The following is a 20,691-nucleotide window of genomic DNA, read 5'->3' as shown; positions in this document are numbered from 1 at the left end:
ATGACCCCAATGAAACCCAAAACGCCTTCAAATTTGCAGCATGCAACACGGGCTTCCGTCGAATACGAATAGTTGTATCCAGGCGTTGTGTATAAGCGAGAAGGAATTCGAGGAGGTTTTCCCTAAAAGGCACCACTTTGAGTTCAACGAAGCTGTTCAAAATACCAAATCTCACGAATTTCACTGAATTTTACTTTGTGCTGCCGATAGAATTCAGTGAAATGTTCCAGATTCAACCAATAATTTCTTTGTTAAAAAAATAAAATGGACCACTAGACAAGGCACGAATTTTAGCATTCTGACACATGTTTTTTAACCAACATTTCACCGTTCACGTAAAACACGATGCGCACAACGAAAATTACCGAAATCAACTCCCTACAAAGATATTTAATGATTATTGATGCGTGAATTCAAACCACCCGCTCATGAAAACTCAATGCTCTACGTGACTCATATAGCGCGCTAAACGTTATCATGACAGTCTCTGCAAATAAAGTATCTGGCAACCTTAATTTTGACGCTTTGGCTCAGCTATAGCAAGTTGCTTATAGTTTGAGCAACACAAGGTGGGAAATGAACATTGCTCGATTGAGAAGCTTGCTGAAACCGTTGTAGTGCACGATTTGACTCACGTAGAGCTTTGAGTTTCTTGTGAGCGGGCAGTTCAAATTCCTCGTAACCGATGTGAAATAAAAACGTTAATATCTTTGTTAGGAGTTGATTTCAGTACTAATCGTTGCGCGAATCGTGTTTTACATGAAATTCTAGTTAAGAGACATGTATCAGAATGCTTAAATTCGTACCTTGTCTAGTGGTCCATTGCGGCGAAAATTTTGAAACGTCTCGTGGCGCTAGTGATACTGTGGCCAGAAGGTGCACTGGAAATCAAAAACACATTGGAGCTAGAGTCCAGACTCTTGAAAACATTGACACGAAAAAATACGCTTGATTCACTCGGATTTTTGCTTGAATCAAAACGAAATCCGCTTAAATTAAGAGGCTTGGTTCTTGATTTAAGCTAGATTCTGATTGAATCAAGAGTACTTTTTCTTGTCGATATTTTTAAGAGTCTGGACTCTAGATCAAATTAGAGTCCCTTTATACTGAGAGTCAAGACAATGTGAATCCATTTCTGATTGGGTCCCGTATTTTAGGCCTTCACAGTGTCACAAACGGGAATAAAGATTACATTCTCAGCGATTGCAAAGATTATAATCTGGAATGGACCAGGGAATTACGGGTTTGGCAAGGAACAAAAGGAATGATGGAAGGAACGGAGAAAGGAATTTGAGAATGGGCCGATCAAAAATTACAGAAAACGTTCAATTTGTGTAATCTTTATTCCCGTTTTGTGACTCCATGAGGGGGTGTTGTCTTGACTCTAGATCCAATGGTTTTTTTTTTCCAGTGTGAGGATTTCCGATTTCTCTGCGCTTACCTTCTCGATGGCGGCGTCGGTGAGGGCGGCGTCGGAGGGCTGTCCGTGGGGGCCGTGTCCGGGACCGATGACTGAGTTGACGACGGTGCTGAGCCGGAGCTTGTTGACGTGGAAGGCCGAGCCGTAGCAGTACATGAGGAGCATGGTGGTCGGGAAGTAGAAGAGGCAGGCGGCCAGGATCCGGAAGGAGGGCCGCGAGTAGAACGGGTCGCACGCCAGGAGCCCGCTCGCGTTGTAGTAGTACCCGCCGCGCTGGAGCACCATCAGCGAGAACGTCACCAGCGAGAACACCAGCGTCAGGCTGATGAAGAACATGCACCACTGCAACACCCCAAAAACTTTCTCGTTAAAATAGAGTCCCTTCATACCCAGAGTTACGACAACTCACTTTTGGTTGGGCTGAAAGTGGCCTAAAAAAAAATCCAATTCTGATTGGCTCTCGCTCATGGAGTCACAAGCGAGTGCACTAAGATGACGGTGACTTGAATGTGAACGAAAATAATGAAAATATTACCTAATTGTGGTTTATCAAGAATAAATTGTTATTTCCATCTGTCCAAAATGAAAACAGATTACGAAATTATTCACGAACCAATCTCATTTTCTTTATAATTGATCAGTTTTGTTGATGTTGTTGTTTTTGGATGACAGACAACACAGGATTTCTTATCCTTATCCCTCAATATCGTTCGTTTGGGTGCACTCGTTTGTGCCTCCATGGCCAGCCATGTCCGGCTGCCAGTCAGCTGATAATCGAGTTGTCTTAACTCTGGGCATAAAGGGACTCTACGTTAAACAAGCAAAAACACGGAGAAATGGCCCGAACTGTATGTGGCAAGGTGGTGAAAGAACGTATTTCTATCAAACGGAACTAAGCGCCATATGGGTAGGTAAGGAGAGACCCTGCTAAAAATGGTGAGTAAAAATGAGTAGAAAATCAAAGTCATATGAATAGAATTTCAATTCATATGAATAGAATTTCAACTCATATGAATAGAAGTTAAGGTGAGTCGATGGACGCCATATTTTGTGTAAGAACGGCATGCGATACATAGCATCAATTGGTTCCATTTTTTCAGCCACTCGTCATTTTCTCCAATTTTGGGATAGCGATTCTGTTGTCAGGAGACTATAGCACTCACTTACCAATTTTAACAAAGAAATTCGACGTAACGAATTACCGAGATAAAATGGCAAAGTTACCGGAATCGATTACCAATAAAAGTGGAATTCTTACCCGAAAAAAACAGTAAAAATACCGGTTTTTAGGTAAGCTTATACCAGTCTGTCTTGGTAAAATTACCAATTATCGGTAATAAAAGTGAGATGGTAAAGGTACCAACGGACCGTGGTAAAAACGCCGAGAATTTTTTTCAGTGCGCCGAAATTCTAAAAAAACCAGAGTTACGGTTCCTATTTTGTGAAGTCAGTCCGATCATTCGGCCGGGTAAACTTTCCAGGACGGAAGAAATCCGGCAGCATGTGGTCCATTCCATTTCATTACTTTTACCCCTCCCGCCCCCCTCTCACAAAAGACGGGGGTCACTCGACAATCGGTGCGGGTATCGATATCAAGGGCCCGCGGACATATTTCCTCGCGGAAAAAACAAACATGAATAAACATCCCGGTCGTCGGCTGGAGGGGACCGTCTCGGGGCGGTGCCGGAGGGTGCGAGCGAAGAAACATCCCCCGGTGGAGGACTCGGGGTGCGGCGACCATGTTGCAACCTGGTGACACCCAACGCCCGGCCAAAGACGCTCGGGCAAATAAAAAGCGCCCGGCGGGGGCGGGCTGCACAAAAACCAAAGTTGGTGCTTAAGAGAGCGTGGACCTAGCCGAGCGCTGCTGCCGGAGTTACAGGGACTTTTTTTAGAGTTTGGTTCACAGCGACGGCCAGAATCCCTTTGTACTGAGAGTTAAGACACCCCCCCCCCCCCTCATGGAGTCACATACGGGAATAAAGATAGCATAAATTGAAAGTATTTCGTAATCTTTGATCGGCCCACTCTCAAATTCCTTTCCCCGTTCCTTCTCTTATTCCAGAGTCCCTTAACAGCAAACTAACTGACAGTAACACATTAGAGAGCCTACAGTAAGTTCATCATTTTCCTTCTAGTTTATAAAAACTGCTCGTTTCAACCAAGAGGATCGCTCCATTTTTTCTCAGTTTTCTTTGTCTATAGTTTTGTCTATAGCTTTGTCTATAGTTTTTTCTAATAATTTAATTGGTGAGCCCGACTGCTTTATTCAGTAACACGGTAGTAATTAAAGAAGGCGGCGACGCGCACTCATCAGTCATCGCCGCGATGAGCGCGAAACCCAAAACGCCTTCAATTTTGCGGTATGCAACACGGACATCCGTCGAACACGAATAGTTGCATCTAGGCGCCGTGCACTAAAAGAGCTGGAATTCGAGCGGATATTTGTCTACAAGGACAACGTTTTGTGCTGCAAAAATTGCAGTTTTTCAATTTTGAAGTATACTGAGAGTTAAGACAACCCCCCCCCCCCCCCCCTCATGTAGTCACAAACGAGAATAAAGATTGCACAAATTGAAAGTTTTTCGTAATTTTTGATCGGCCCATTCTCAAATTCCTTTCTCCGTCCCACCTCTCATTCCGTTTGTTCCTAGCCGAACCCGTAATTTCCGGTCCATTCCAGATTATAATCTTCGCAATTGGTGAAAATGTAATCTTTATTCCCGTTTGTGACACTGTTGAGACCTAAAATACGGGAATCAATCAGAAATGGATTCACATTGTCTTAACTCTCAGGATAAAGGGACTCTAGCGACGGTTTTTTTACACATTTGGACTGCGTATAGCAGAAAGGAGCCATTCCACTTAGGTTGTTGCCAAAAACTGTGCAGTTCAATTTTTTACAAGAGAAAGTTGTTATGGATTCCATTGAAAATTTTAAGAAATTTGCTTCGCACTATGCAGATAATTGCACAAAAATTCGCTCAACCGTTTTTATGTAAAAAGTTAAATTGCGCGATTAAATTTGGCTATGGCTGATGTGGCTTGGTTTCTTTTTGCTTGACGCGGTTCATTTGGTGGAGACTGACTGTCAAGTTGCATGTAGCGTTCCACGGAGCGTTATGCTGGACCCGGTCCAGGCGGTCGAACTTCGGAGAGGCTAGTACGAGTAGCCAGATTTAGTTCAGCCGAAATTGGTTCGATGACAGGGTACGATGGGTCACTAAACCTTAAAGGAATTCGACTTGCTAATTCATTTTTCTGAAGGTAAGTGACGCGTAAAAAACGATGCGCACATTGAACACGCGAAACAGTAACTCAAAAACCGAGAAGCACATTGAGAAAAAAAACTGCGGTCATTTGAACCGAAATTACAGTGTTCAATATCGGCCGTATCCTTGGTGCATGCAACCGAGCATTCAAACCGAACAGAACTAACGAAACAGCTCGGTAGTATGAACCAAGGATACGGTTTCCAGAACTGAGAGAGCGGTCGCATGAACCGAGCAGTACAGCCGATATTGAACTCCGCAAATTCGGTTCATATGATCGCAATTTTTTTCTCAGTGTAGCTACTAGGAATCATAGTTCTGAGAGATTATTCACATGAGAATAGTTTCTCGCCAAGACTCGCCTAAAAGTTTGTGAGATTTACGATTCACCCATAGCGTCCCTCGTGGGTTGCCGTTAGTTGGTCTATTACCTACCTCCTATGTCCATTGTAACCACGCACTTCCTCCGATAGGATCCCTCCATATCTATTTTGTCTCCTTCGTCTATAGCTTTGTCTATACATTTCAACGATCAGATGTTTCACTCCTCTGTCTGTGCAAAGCGGGTCACCGGCGACTGAGAAAAACTGCTCGCAGACGCGGGAAACTTGAAAAATTGCATTGAAAATACGCAGATTTCTGGACACGGGGTGGATTTTAGACTTTTCTGATGTGTCAATTTTAATTCACGTGCGATTTTGCCTGTGAAACTTACTCACTTGGCTGTACTGTCGTGATAGCGAAGAGAGCAGTGAGTGTCAAATTTTCGAGATCAAGTTTCCGTCAAAATTCGTCTAATCTCTTTTAGATGAAATCACTGAAATAACTAAAACAGCAAAATTAATTTTATCATCATTCAAACGAGACGAATGTGAAAGCCATAGTGCGTAAAAAAGGATAGTCTCAGACATAACAGCAGTAAGTGACATTATTCCTCCAGGGAGGAATACGTCCATAATGCCTAACACTAGCCTAACATGAGGCAGATTCATACCGTTTTTATGTAATTGAAATACAATCAGTCGATTTTAATAATCCAGACGATTTCTGGGCATATTTCGGATAATTGGTGGCAATTTGACAAAGAACGAAGGCTTATTTTAATTAATTGTTTCGTTCAGACGATTCTGATCAGCCCGTTTTCTCAAACCTCCATTTTTGCACTTACTCCTCTCTTTGTTATTACGACATTGTACGAGTATCCTGTGCAATTGTGCCTGCAACACACCGATTCCATGCTAAATCGGCAACACTGTACCTCTGCCCGGGGTCGGGGGTCGTAAGTAAGTGTTTTTATCGGGAAGACATCGTCGCGGGGCGGCGAGGGGGAGGGGGGCCGAAAATCGGGCGAAAAATCGGGGGCAGGGGGGCCAAGAGCAAGAGCCGCTCGGCGGAATGGGGTGAAGAAAGTCAGTAATTCTGATTAAATTGTTCTCGGTGACGTTTAATGCAATCGATTCCCGGGTCCGTCCCTGGTTTATATTCTCCCGCCGCGCTCAAATGAGAGCATAGTTGCCAAATAGTGCCGAAAAATCTGCATTTTCCCCCATTTGAACCCACGATGGATATTCGCGTTTCATCGCACGATCTGGCAATTTTGAACGGAGGCCCGCACCCGCACTCGCCGGCGAAGCGCGTTGCCACGCCGAGGTTTCAACGTAATCCGAGAACCGAGGGGACTTTCTGTTTGCAGAAAAATCGAGGGTATTGCTGTCGTGCTAAGGAAAAACGTATTATGGACATTCGAGAGTTGCCAGATTTCTTTCGATGAAATGTTTATTTCTGAGGAAATCTACGCATGTTTTTCCCTGATATTTTTAGGAACTTTCGGTAAAATTGCGAACAAAATTATCTGAAAAATTGGAGGAAAAATATTGACAAATTTTCTCTAGAATTCGTGATTTACCAAAGGAAATTTGGCTACGCCTGATGGCTCATACGGCGTTCTTCCTCACCACGGTAGTACTGCTATTGTGCTAGGGAAAAACGTCTTGTGAACTACGAGAATTGTCAAAGTTCCTCCAGTAAGTTAGGAGTTCCTCCACTCTTCGGAGGGAATAGTGACCCCTCCCTCACGTGACGCCATTTTGAAAACCCTTCTTCGATCGTATGATACGGGCTTTAGGCCGAAAACTGATGAAATATGGATAAAGTCTCGATGGTGTTTCAATTATATTTCAGTTCCTTACTTTTTTACTCCAGTGTTTGTGGTATTTAAACGGATGAAGCATACAGATGTATCTGTCGATGGCCATTATGATGAGTAGCATCGCGCTCTGCTGCGTCAGAGCGCCGCGGAGAATTGCCTGAAACAAGAAACAAGCGACGCATTTGATACAAATAGTACGAGTAGCACACAAAACTTCCCTATAAGGTTCAGTTACACGATCAAATTGAGCCATCAAACTGAAGCTCTGATTGGTGGCTTGATTGATTGACCTGAGGTGAGTATGCGACCGATGAGAAGCCCAATTTGATGGCTCAATTTGATCGTGTAACTGGACCTATAGTCTGCGGTTTGACAGTGTTGCTCTATTACGATACATTCTCGAGGGAAAAATCTCCCTTCAAACTTTCCTCCAGCCTGGTGCAGGCGAAAAGGATCAAAATCACTAACTCCTACTTGTCGGAAAACGACTACTAGCTGGTGAAGACTACGACCTGATTATTCAGATTAATAGACAAATAAGACAAAAGAAAAGTGGAGCGGTCCTATTCTGCCGTGCTAAGGAAGATCGTCGTATGAACATTCGAGAGTTGCCAAATTTCCTTCGGTAAAATGTTTATTTTTGAGGAAAATTGTGAATATTTTTCATTGAATTTTTCAGGAGTTTTAGATCAAATTACAAACAAAATAATCTGAGAAATTAGTAGGCAAATATTCAAAAATTTTCCTGAAAATTAGTGATTTGCCAAGAGAAATTTGGCAACGCTTATAGGTTCATACGGCGTTCTTCCTAAGTACGGCAGTATTGGTGAAAGCAGTTGTGGCAATGGACAAAAAAGTTAAGTAACAAACTCACTGACAGCAACACACAAGAGATCCTACAGGTAGTTCATCATTTTCCTTCTAGTTTATAAAAACTGCCCGTTTCAACCAAGAGGATTGCTCAATTTTTTCTTAGTCTTCTTTGTTTATAGTTTTGTCTATAGTTTTGCCTAAAGTTTTGTCTTTAGTTTTGTCTATAGTTTTGTCTATAGTTTTGTCTATAGTTTTGTCTAATAATTTAATTGGCGAACCCGACTGATTTATTCAGTAACACGGAAGTAATTAAAGAAGGCGGCGACGCGCACTCATCAGTCATCTCCGCGATGAGCGCGAAACCCAAAACGCCTGCAATTTTGCGGTATGCAACACGGACATCCGTCGGACACGAATAGTTGCATGCAGGCGCCGTGTACCAAAAGAGCCAGAATCCGAACGGATATTTGCCTACAAGGGCAACGTTTTGTGCTGCCAAAAGTGCAGTTTTTCGATTTTGATCGCTTTCACGTGACAAAATTCAATTTAAAGAGGCTCTCAGTTTTCCATGGTGGCAAGTTTATCTTTCCAGCCAGCAATTGTTGGCCGTTTTGACATTTTGCGCTGAGATTGAATTATTCGATGACTTCCCATCATCGCAGTTTCGTCCAGTTGTTTTTGCATCAGATACATCTTTTATCTTGGTATGAAAAAGTAAGATAATTGAACAATCAATTGATTCGTTCCGAATTTTAAAACTTGATTTTATAAAATCTGGGAAACGTAATAATCACTATGAGGAATGTCAAGTATTTCTTTTGACATTTTGTTCTGGACAAATGTTATATAGTCCTATTATATATTTATTTCTTGATGTAACGATTAATCTTCTCAGTGTAAGGAGTAACGTTAAGGCAATGTTTTCCTTAGATAGCATAAATGCACATTTGCTCCGGGTATTTCATAATGAAACTTGAAAATTTTAAAATTTATAGACTCTCATACGGCATTGTAAGTATACCTGCTAGAAGAAAGAATGGAGGTTTGGAGGAAGTTGGTGGTTGGAATGCAAAAAGAATTTAAGTAATAGACTATTAACGAACGACAACTCATTAGAGACAGTATAGTTAGTCCAACATTTTCCCTCTTAGTCTATACCAACCACCCGTTTCAACCAATAAGATCGCTCTAATTTCTTTTATCTCTTGTCTATCACATTGTTCATCGATTTCAAGTATCAACCCGTTGGGAGATGCAAGAGAGCTTATTTTATGTTTAGACGGGTATCTTTTCAATGAAGGTCGTCTGGGCAAAAAAATTGACCAAGAAACTTTTTGATGGACCTTATTGAGAAAAACCCCATACACTGGTAAAAAATAAAACACATTGTATCTAGAGTCCAGACTCTTGAAAACATTGACAAGAAAAATGACTCTTGATTCAAGCAGCTTTAAGCTTAAATCAATAGGAAATCCGCTCAAATTTAGAGGCTTAGTTCTTGATTTAAGCTTAAATCTGATTGAATCAAGAGTATTTTTTCTTGTCGATGTTTTTAAGAGTCTGGACTCTAGATCCAATGTGTTTTTTTTCCAGTGTAGTAAGTAAATACACGGAAATATTTAACTGTGAAATAACGCAACAGACACCGCTTTTATGAAGTTCGCGCAAAGGCCATCGACATTTCTATCAGTTCAGATCACTACAAATCACGCTGACTCGTTAATCTGTAACGTGCAACAGCACGCGAAGTAATGGTGAAGATGGAGAAGATCTACACTTGAAGTGAGTGTTGCACGGAGGTCACAGATGAGAGAACGATTCGAAGAACTAGTCGTCGCCCGGTTGACATGAGGGCGTAACTGCACAGCGAGATGAGTCGTGAAAATAATTGAACAGCACGAACAGCAGGGTTCATGGCGAAGTGTAGTTACGCCCTTATGCCAGCCAAGAGACGTAGTGAAGCTGTGCGAGCAGAAGTTCAAGAGTATTCGGTGCGGTTTTTTATTGAAGCGTCGATATAAAAGATTTCCAATGGGTCGCTTAAGGGCAGTAAGTATTGCAGCGTTGCATGAATGCACCGAATATCAGGATATTAAAAAATGTACGGGTTAAATAGACGTATTTCTATCGAACAGAACGATGTGCATGTGAGAAATATGGAGTGTGCTCTAGAAAGCTGCATAAGAAACAATGTAAAAGAGGGCGTGATTCCTTTTGAAGAATTTGTTTGTTTCTTATGCGGCTCAAACGAGCACATCCCGTCTTTCCCACACGTCCATAGTTCTTTTTAGCGTAAAGTCGTCGAAAAATTGGGGCTTTTACACTTTTGAAGAAATTGGAATGTGATACACTATGAACATTTTGTGGAAATTCTATGAAAAATCTCATTTTTCCCTCGTGGAAATTCTAGTTTCGGAAAAAATACCTAACCCTTTCCTAGTTCAAAGCCCTTTACTTTTACAGGTTGAAATTAACTAAAACTCGCCAAAACGGTGTTCATTACTCAAGGTTTCAATATCCCAGCCATCGAAAAGTTCAACGACCATACTCCTACCTATTCTGCCGTGCTGAGGAAAAACGCCGCGCAAGAACATTCGAGAGTTGCTACATTTTCTCCGATAAAATGCTAATTTTTGAGGAGAGGTATACATATTTTCTCTCGAAATTTTTAGAGAATGAACTACTAGACAAGGTACGAATTTAAGCATTCTGCTTTCATTTCATTTCAATACATGTGTCCCAGTCAGAATTTCACGTAAAGCACGATTCGCACAACGAAAATTACTTAAACCAACTCCTAACGAAGATATTCACGTTTTTATTACACATTGGTGACGAGGAATTTGAACTGCCCGCTCACAAGAAATTCAAAGCTCTACGTGAGTCAAATCGCGCACTACAACGGTTTCAGCAAGCTTCTCAATCGAGCAATTTTCATGTCCCACCAAGTGTTGTTCAAACTATAAGCAATTTACTACAGCTGAGCCGTAGCGTCAAGATTGAGGTTGCAGATTTGTATGTCGTAGAGACAGTCATGATAACGTTTAGCGCGCGATGTGAATCACGCAGAGCATTGAGTTTTCATGAGCGGGTGGTTTGAATTCACGCATCAAGAATCATTAAATATCTTCGAAAGGAGTTAATTTCGGCAATTTTCGTTGTGTGCATCGTGTTTTACGTGACATTTTGGTTAAGAATCATGTATCAAAATGCTGAAATTCGTACTTTGTCTAGTGGTCCATTTAGATTCGGTCGCAAATAATACTCTGCGAAAAATTCAAATAAAAATGTTTTCAATTTCCCTGAAAATTCATATTTTATCAAATAAAATTTGGCAACGTCGGAAGGTTCATACGGCGTTTTTTCCTAAGCATGACAGTATTTTCCTCCCGCACTCCCTAGGGTCTCGCAATAAATAGCTCCGCTTTTCAACGAGGACTCCTTTCGTGGGCGGACAACTACACACGGTGCACGTAAGGTGGAGAAACATTAAGATAAATAACCTGGCGTCCCGTCTCGAGGACAATGGATATTATGCAAAGGTCGCCACAGGGTGATACTTCGACGTCAACCGGGCCGAGAGGGGCTAAGAAAGTGCGGCCCCCGCCCCTCGCATTTCAAACCCCAAATTGTCCTTTTTTTGGGGTCTGGAGTATACTGCCGTGCTAGGGAAGAACGCCGTATGAACCTTCAGGCGTTGCCAAATTTCCGTACGTAAATCACGAATTTGTGGGGAAAATGTGTACATATTTTTCTTTCAATTTTTCAGATAATTTTGTTCGCAATTTTACCTAAAGTTCTTGAAAAGTTATCGGAAACATATTCATAAAATTCCTCAAAAATAAACATTTTATAGATGAAAATTTGGCAATTCTCGAATGTTCATGCGGCGTTCTTCCTTAGTACGGCAGTATAATGCACTTGCGAGTTGTGAGGGAAAATAGGAGACGAGATCGAAAGGTCTTAGTGCAGTTTGATGGATATAGCCACTGACTGCATTTTCAGTTTTACCTCTCAAGTTTTAATTTTTTCACAGAGAAAAAGAATAACATTATCGGTCCGGAACGATAGTACAAAATCAAATTAAAATGATACTAAGGCCAGAAAAACACAAAATAAAAACCCGGCACGTTTTGCGGCTGTACACTGAAAAAATAGTTCTGTTCACAGGGCTCCTGCACTTCTTTTGTAACAGTCACAGAAGCTTCCGTTATGAGGACGGAGTACTCTGTTTCCACGACCGAAGTTCTGTTCTCACAACAGAAAAAATCTGTAAGTGTAACAAAGAAACTGCAGGAGCCCTGTGAACAGAAGGTTCTGTCGTCAGCACCATCCGTTTTTTTTTCTGTGTATCACCACGAAACATCCCGGATTTTTTATTTTATGTTTTTGTGGCCTTAGTCCCACTTTAAGTAGATTTTTTAACAGAGAACTAAGTGGCATTATGCTTTATTTATTTTGATTCAAATGATGAAGAACATCCTTACACAATTTTAAGATAAAATGTTGCGTAGTTATCTGGTGAAGGAATAAACTATGAAAATGAGCGACGTCTCATGTGATTAGGCTGATTTTGCTTAAATCTGTACCGTCGGCTGATTATTAAAATTGATAAACAAAGCTATAGGCAAAGAAGGCGAAGGGAAAATGGAGAGATACTGCCAGTGGCGTGGCGTGAATTGCGATGTATCGATTTTTATGTCATTTAAACCTATGTTAAAGAATCGATTATTAAGGTGTTCGCTGCGAACACCCTGTCTATCGATCCTTTTCCATAGGTTTAAAGGGCATAACGATCGATATATAGCAAAGCACGCCACGCCACTGGATACTATTGATGGAGGCGGGTAGTTGGACAAAAAAGGTAATAGTGATAGACTAACTGACGGTAATCAACGAGGAACCTCAAATTTACTCGTGATCCATTAATTAACTTCTTGCTCAATAAAAACACCTAGCTGCTTCAATTAAAAGAATCGCTCTATTTTCTATTAGTCAGCTTTGTCTATCGCTTTGTCCACCGTTTTGCCCATCAATTTCATTGATCAGCCCGCGCAACACTGTTCAGTAACACGGCCGTAATTACGAATGGCGGTGGCGCTCACTCATCAGTCATTGCCGCAATGAGCACGATGAATCCCAAAACGCCTTCAATTTTTCGGTATGCAACACGGACATCCGCTGAACACGAATAGTTGCATCCAAGTGCCGTGTACTAAAAGAGCCGGAATTCGAACGGATATTTGCCTACAAGGATAACGTTTTGTGTGCAAGTTTTTTCTATTTTGATCGCTTTTACGTGACGAAATTCAGTTCATGGAGGTCCTAAGTTGTCGATTGCGTCAAGTTTATGTTTCTCGGTAGAAATTGTCGGTCGTTTTGACATTTTGTGCAAATGTTGCATTAAGTTAGTCTTTAAATAGGTAGTCTATGACAACCATACGTTTCAACCAATAGGATTGCCCTATTTTTCTTCCGTCTTCTTCGTCTATGATTTTGTCTATCAATTTAAATAATCAGCCCAGAGTTTGTATGACACTCGTTTTTGTAGAGAATTTTACTCATATCCTTATTGCCATTGAACAGATGTCAAACACTGGAGGTATGGCTGGGTTTATTATTTTTAGCGTAATTTGGACTGTCTAAAGGAAATGGAACCCTGGTTCCATATTTGGCACACAATTTGCAATTAGGAACTGCGATTTTAGGCTCATCCATAAAAACAAACCGACGGTGTAAGTCGGCAATCACATAACTCGGTTTGCGACGTCGCGTCGCAGACCTCCTGTGATACTTTATTTTTTAAACCGAAAACTACTCAACGGGAATTCTTTAAAACTGTCGTGATTTTTCTTCTCCGTGCGAAGAAAATTCTGCAAAAATTTCATGGAATGATGTCAATTTGTTCTCCTTTAAAAGAATAACATAGAGGCGGAGATTTTCGGACACCGCAAACGAGACATGTGATTGATGACCTATGCCATTGACATACCTTCATAGGAAAACTTATAGCACATATGAGGAACTTTCCAACTTAACAGCTTATATCAATGTCAACGTTGCTAAGATTGTGCAAATTTTGTTTTATTTTACAAGAACCCTAAATAAATCACATTATGAATGGCTCTTCCAAGGAATTCAGAAAAATAGAACGAAAATTTTCGGCAAATTCCATAACAAAGCTTAAAGTTCTGAACCAACTTAACCGTTGAATGTATGCACAATCTTAGCAACGTTGACATGGGTATTACCTGTTTCGTTGGAGAGGTCCTCATATGCTATTTTTGAAAAGAGCCAGAAATTGTAGTTTCTAATTACGAAATGCAGTCCATTTTGACGCATTAATTTAAACATATTCATGCTGAAAGGAACTATGTTGCACGCAAAATCTATGCTCATAGTCCCTTTCAGCAGTTTACATGCATAGCTTCCAAATAAATCACCTTTTGAATATTTCATTTCTGCAGTTTTACATGATTTACTTGAATCTGAAATTGGTGGCCAACATGTCAGAAATATAGCTTTGGTACCCGTTGAACCAACTGCTAGGGGAAGGGTGCCGTCTCTGATTTATTGACGAGGAAACGTTTTAATATTCACCTGGATTTGACAAACGATGTCCCCGTTCATCCAGCAGTCAAAGAACGCCGAGAGAAAACCAAACGGAGTTATGAAAACACCGATGGCTAGATCGTTGCTCGCCAGTGACGTCAGCAGGTACCGTGGCTGCAACAAAATCCACAATAGTCATCAGAACGGAGGTATGATATACATTGGGGTCAAATTCAGCAAAAAGGAACTAGCACAAATACAGTTTTATAAAAATGTTACTTATTCATAATGGAACACTAGAAGGTGCGAATTTCAGCATTCTGATACATGTTCCTAAACCAAACTTTCACGTAAAATACGATGTATACACAACGAAAATTACCGAAATAAACTCCTTGCGAAGATATTTAATGATTCTTGATGCGTGAATTCAAACCACCCGCTCATAAAAACTCAATGCTCTACGTGATTCACATCGCGCGCAGAACGTTATCATGACAGTCTCTACGATATAGAAGTCTGGAAACCTCAATCTTGACGCTTTGGCTCGGCTATAGAAAATTGCTTATAGTTTGAACAGCACATGGTGGAACATGAAAATTGGTCGACCGGGAAGCTTGCTGAAACCGTTGTAGTGTGCGATTTGACTTATACGTACAGCTTTGAGTTTCTTGTGAGCAGGCAGTTCAAATTCCTCGTAGCCAATGTGGAATTAAAATGTTAATATCTTTGTTAGGAGTTGGTTTAAGTAATTTCGTTGTGCGAATCGTGCTCTACGTGAAATTTTGACTAGAAAGCATGTATTAGAATGCTTAAATTCGTAACTTGTCTAGTGGTCCATTATCTACAAAATCTCTCAGAATGGCAAAAAGTTTTTGCTTCCCACCAAGAAATTATTAATTTTAAAGGAAAATGATTGTGTAAATTCCAACACCATAAATTGTGCAGAATTGAATTTGTACAGAGAAGAAAAATCATGGAAGTTTTTAGGAATTGACGTTGAGAAGTTCTCCAGTTAAAAAATACAGTACGACAAGAAGTCTGCCACGTCGTAAACAGAGATATGTGGTTTAGGAGTTTCGCCGTTCATATGTCATTAACACCTTAGATAATTGTGATCAATGAAAATGTACGAAAAAAATAAACAAGAAAAGGTAAGCATGAATTAAATTTGCAGATTACGTCGTTTAAAAAGGGAGGAATTTGATGAGAAAATTCGAAAGTATGGTATGGAGATCAGAAGCCGAAGGAAAAATGTTGTGTGCAACTAAGTTCCTCTGAAAATAATTACGTCTCATTTTGCCGCTTCGAGTTCTCAATGGTATGCAACCATCATTCTGAAAATCAGAAAATATTAACCCTCTCTGATTTCTCTATGATGAAAAATTTTGTCGGAAAACTTCGAAAAGATCTAGAAAAGAGTTGCTGCATTTTTGCTGTGGGCGGTGGGTAGTACGATGTTCTTGCTTTACGAGGCAGTATCGGGCAAATCGCACACCGAACGTCACTGCAGAATCGTATTTAGAGAGTAGATGAGAGGACCAAACATGTAATTAAATAACTAACAAGGGGTTCACGGAACGGCGTACAGTGGTATGAATTCATGACAGAATTCGAAAAAATATGGAAACTTTAAAAGCTTGTATGCATGTCGATGGGGAACTTATAGAGGTTTTGAAGTAGTTTTATTGTTTTAAGCATAAAATTTTCTTCAAGAAGTGCCCCCCAAAATGTATTATGTGATGAGATTAACATCAAAATTTACAGTTTTAATAAGGAATTTAATGTTCGACCTTTCTGAGAGGGTCGTTTTATTGTGCGGCGAGGCGCGGCGGGTCGCTACATCTCGAAAGGTGGCATTGAAAATCCGCGAAGAGCACTCGAAACCGGAGGTGCAATTAAAGTTGACGCCCAAGTTTCCACCACTTAGAGGTCGCGCAGCTGGGTCTCACAGTGGGAAGGGAATAACATTTAGAAAACTTGGGAGGGATCGAAATTTTTAACACTCAAAATAACGACCCCGCGCTACTGCGCAAGGGAAAAACGCCGTATTAAAATCCAAATGTTGCCAAATCGCTCGTCTTGCACTGGAAAAAAAACGCATTAGATCTAGAGTCCAGACTCTTGAAAACATTGAGAAGAAAAATGACTCTTGATTCAATCAGATTCAAGCTTAAATCAAAAGGAAATCCGCTCAAATTAAGAGGCTTGGTTCTTGATTTAAGCTTAAATCTGATTGAATCAAGAGTATTTTTTCTTGTCGATGTTTTTAAGAGTCTGGACTCTAAATCCAATGTGTTTTTATTTACAGTGTGGAATACTCGTTTTACAAAGAAAGCTCTGCCGGCTGATTTTTGAAATTATCAGACAAAATTGTAGGTGAACATTTTTTGAACGGTTAAAATGATTAATTGCGGAAAGTTTAGTCCATTTTTTGCAAATTGAGAGCTCAAATAGTAGGGTGAAGCCTAGCAAGCTGATTATTGTAATCTATAGACTAAACGAGGGGCTTGGAGGACAATGCGCATAAAGGCAGTTTTTCCTATTTCGAGAAATATGTGTGTGAAGTTTCGAAATTACATGGATCCATATGGCCGAAAGAAAGTTCAAACTGACCTTTTGATGCTTAAAAATTGGAATTTGGGGGGAAAATTTTTCACAGAATGTGCATTAAGACCAGTTTAAATTGAACTCATTAATATCTCAATTTTTTCGAAACTTCACTTATGCGCCTTGTCCTCCAAGCCCCTCAAATGATAGACGGATAGTTTTTTTGAGTGACTAAAATGATTAATTACGGACAGTTTAGTCCATTTTCTCGCAAATTGAGAGCGTAAATTGTAGAGTGAGGTCTAGCGGGCTTATGGATATCGGTAGACAAAGAATATTCCTATTGGTTAAAACGGATATTTGTTTTAAAGACTAAGGAGGAAAGTGATGACCTGACAATGAGGACTCTCGTGAGTTATGCCGTTAGTTACTCTGTTACCTACCTCTTTGTCTATTGCGACCCCTTACTTCGTCCATTGGCGTCGCATTCCTCTGTCTTATTTGGACCACATTTTGCAATAGGGAACCACTATTTTAAAACTTTTTAGAAACAATATCACTGGTAAAAAAAACCTCTTGGTTCAAGAGTGCAGTTTCTTGTCGCCAGATTTAAGAGTCTGGACTCTTGTTTCAATGCAAAATCCGCTTGAATCAATGCAAAATCCGCTTGAAACAAGAGTTCAAGACTCTTAAATCCGGCGACAAGAAACTGCGCTCTTAAGTCAATGCAATGCGGCATTGGTCCAAGAGGTTTTTTTTTACCAGTGATATATGCCATTGGTTTCCTCATGCAGAAATGTGCTTTAAAAGAAAAGCCAGAGATAGTGGTTCCTAATTGCAAAATGAGTTTACCATCCATTGTCGATCGCATTGCCTCTTGGACTACACTTTGCAATTACGAACTTTGAATTCTGGGCCGGTTTAAAAACAACGTATGCGCCATTAGTTTCCCTGTGCACATAAATGTTTTTTTTCAGATGAGCCAGAATTTATAGTTCCAAATTGCAGAATGCAGTCCTATTAATGTTAATGTTTAGCCCGCACAATCTTCTTTGAATTCCTCAAATACTTTGGATGAAAGTGGGAATAAAATTCTCTGAGATGCCGGCAGAGAAATATTCCCAGGACGTCCGGAAAATTCGTATTTCATAGAACGAAATTTGGCAACTTTCGAAAACTCATGCGGCGTTTTCCCTCAGCGCGGTAGGGCTGTTTTAATTTCACTTCAATGTCACATTCAAACTTAGTTTAATTTTTCTCGCGGAAATATTATTATTTCCTTTCCTTCTGCTGCTTCATATCCGACCTAGACCATGAATATTGTCTGAAGTTACCACAATTGCGAACTCAGGGGGGTTGGAGTTATTGTGACGTGCAAAGCGTCCTGTGAATGAGACAAAATGGACTGCATTTTGCCATTACCAGCTAAAATGTCTGGCTCAAGTTAAAAAATCATGTATGTCATCAGGTAGGTGGGACATTTCCATCGAAAAATTTCAATGATTTTTCGTATGAATCCAGGCGAAAATTAGGGGCATTTCGGTTGCACATATACCTTCGTCATGTTTTGCTACAAATATATTTTTTTTTTTTGTAATTTTCAAAGATTGCTTGGTTTTCATTCGTAAGTACACTATCCTTACCCTTAAATTGTTTTGTACATCCTTGGAAGTACCTAAAATTTTTTTTAAAATTAATGGAAAATTCTTGATATAACCAATTTGTCTTATCCTCGACGGAAGACTTACTTTTATTTCCTACGTTGCAGAATTGGCTCGTAACCATCTTATCCATTACAATACAGCGGGTTCATTTTTGATATTGGTAGGCAGAATTCTAGGCAAATAAGTCAAAGAGAAAATAGAGGGATCCTATTGGTTGAAGTGTGTGGTTGTTGCAGACTATGGGGAAATGAGGCACTCACAAGAGGATTTCCCCGGAGATCGCCGTTAGTTGCAGTCTTCTACTTACCTCCTTTATCCACGGCAACATTCCGTTTCTACCGATAAGATCGCGCAATTTATACTAAGCACTAAAATGTTCTCTACATGAATTATTCAGTTGCTTTCAATTCGCCGTCAATTGCATCTGCAGCAATTGTTGTTACGAATATGCTGTGCGTGCTGATTTCAGCCCATTACATATTCGACGCTCTGAAGGCGTTTTATGTGCCCAAGCAGCGCACTCTATAAGAGAGTGAACGAAGTAAAGATAAAACGCCTTCAGAGCGTCAAGTATGTAATGGGCTGAAATCAGCACGCACAACATATTCGTAACAACAATTGCCGCAGACGCAGCGGAAGGCGAATTCCTTGCGCACAAGAAACGCCTTCATGGAGTCAAGTAAAAAATGTGCATCTCGATTGTGGTGTTGGGAATATCTGTTCTCACTTACCTCATTTGGACGAATTTATGCTAAAAGTAACTACGTGCATACGGTTTAAGTGCTACATAATTTGATTAGCATAAATACGTCCATTTTTTCTTAAAGAAACCCAATAATGCGGCGTAAACTTTTTTATGGATATTATTCTGATTTTTAGAGAAAATTGGGTGAAATTTTTCGAATTGAAAATTGATTTTATTTTCATTATACTCAATTGTGGTAGCAAGTCCGCTCAGTCTCAAACGAAAAATGCGTGCGTTTTCTCATAATCTGAATGCACTGAAGATTTCACAATTTGACTGAGGACACTGAGAAGACATTGTTTCCGAAAGCAAAAACGTTGAGACGATGACATTACAAAATGAGTTACAGGCTGACTTAAATTCCAAATTTTGCGTAAAATGAATGAATGAAGAAATGAAAATGTTGTGTGAACCAGAATGCTATGCACCGAAATAATTCAACCCATAATGGACCACTAGATAAGGTACGAATTTCAGCATTCTGATACATGATTCTTAACCAAAATTTCACGTAGAGCACGACTTGCGCAACTAAAATTACTGAAATCAACTCCTGACTAAGATATTTGATGTTTCTTGGAGAGTGAATGCAGACCTCCCGCTCATGAAAACATAATTAATAGTCTACGTGAGTCAAATCGCATTTAAACTTTACTATGACGATCTTTACGATATGAAAAACTGGCAACTTCAATCTTGACGCTTTGGCTCAGCTATAGCAAAACGTTTACACCTTGAACGATGGAAGGGTGGAAAATGCTCGATTGAGAAGCCTGCCAAAACTGATGTGAGGCGCGATTTGACTCACGTAGAGAATTGCGTTGCTTGTGACCGGGCTATTTAAAATTCCCGTGACCAATGTAAAATATAAACGTCAATATCTTAACTAGGAGTTGATTTCAGTAATTTTGGATGCAAGAATAAAAAATCTGTGCGTCTAATTCTAATTTAGAACCATGTATCAGAATGCTGAAATTCGTGTCTTGTCTAGTGGTTCATATCGCAAAAATGGAGGTACGATCCTATATCGGGGAGACGATGAACTAATTCAAGTGTTTATTCAACCACTTGACTTCTTGCCGATTCCAAGAATTTACCTCGATACATATCGGTGATCTAATTGCCACTTTAAGATGCATTGTAAGTGTATTGATTAGTGTACATCGGTAAAGCCTCACCGATGCATTATTCATCGATGTTTTAAGCTTTGTATTATCAATCGATAAAAGTCACCAATTGATTGACTCTCAAGAATACTGCCGTGCTAAGAAAAAAACGCCGTATGAACATTTGAGAGTTGCCGAATTTCCTCCCATAAAATGCTCATTTTAGAAGGCAGCCATGCATATTTTTCCTTGAAATTATCAGATATTTTAAATTAAACTTCAAACAATATTGTCTGAAAAATCGGAGGAAAAATACTCAGAGCTTTTCTAGTAAATTTGTTTATTTTAAAAGGAAACTTGGCAACGCCTGTGGGCTCATACGGCGTTCTTCCTCACCGCACGCGCAGCATATACCTTTAA

The 20,691-nt window shown here is 40.1% G+C and overlaps 1 protein-coding gene across 1 annotated transcript in view; it reads right to left on the bottom strand.

Annotated features, from left to right (window-relative positions):
- LOC109036102 (trace amine-associated receptor 8c) overlaps window positions 1-20,691 on the bottom strand; it is a 165,629-nt gene that overhangs the window by 37,840 nt on the left and 107,098 nt on the right. The window contains 3 exon segments of the mRNA XM_019050053.2: window positions 1,442-1,762; window positions 6,882-6,998; window positions 14,255-14,380. Coding sequence (XP_018905598.2) covers window positions 1,442-1,762; window positions 6,882-6,998; window positions 14,255-14,380 — 564 coding nt within the window.

The sequence above is a fragment of the Bemisia tabaci genome, chromosome 9 (genome assembly GCF_918797505.1).
Source record: "Bemisia tabaci chromosome 9, PGI_BMITA_v3".
Taxonomy (NCBI): Eukaryota; Metazoa; Arthropoda; class Insecta; order Hemiptera; family Aleyrodidae; genus Bemisia; species Bemisia tabaci.
This window is presented reverse-complemented; position numbering and strand designations above follow the sequence as displayed.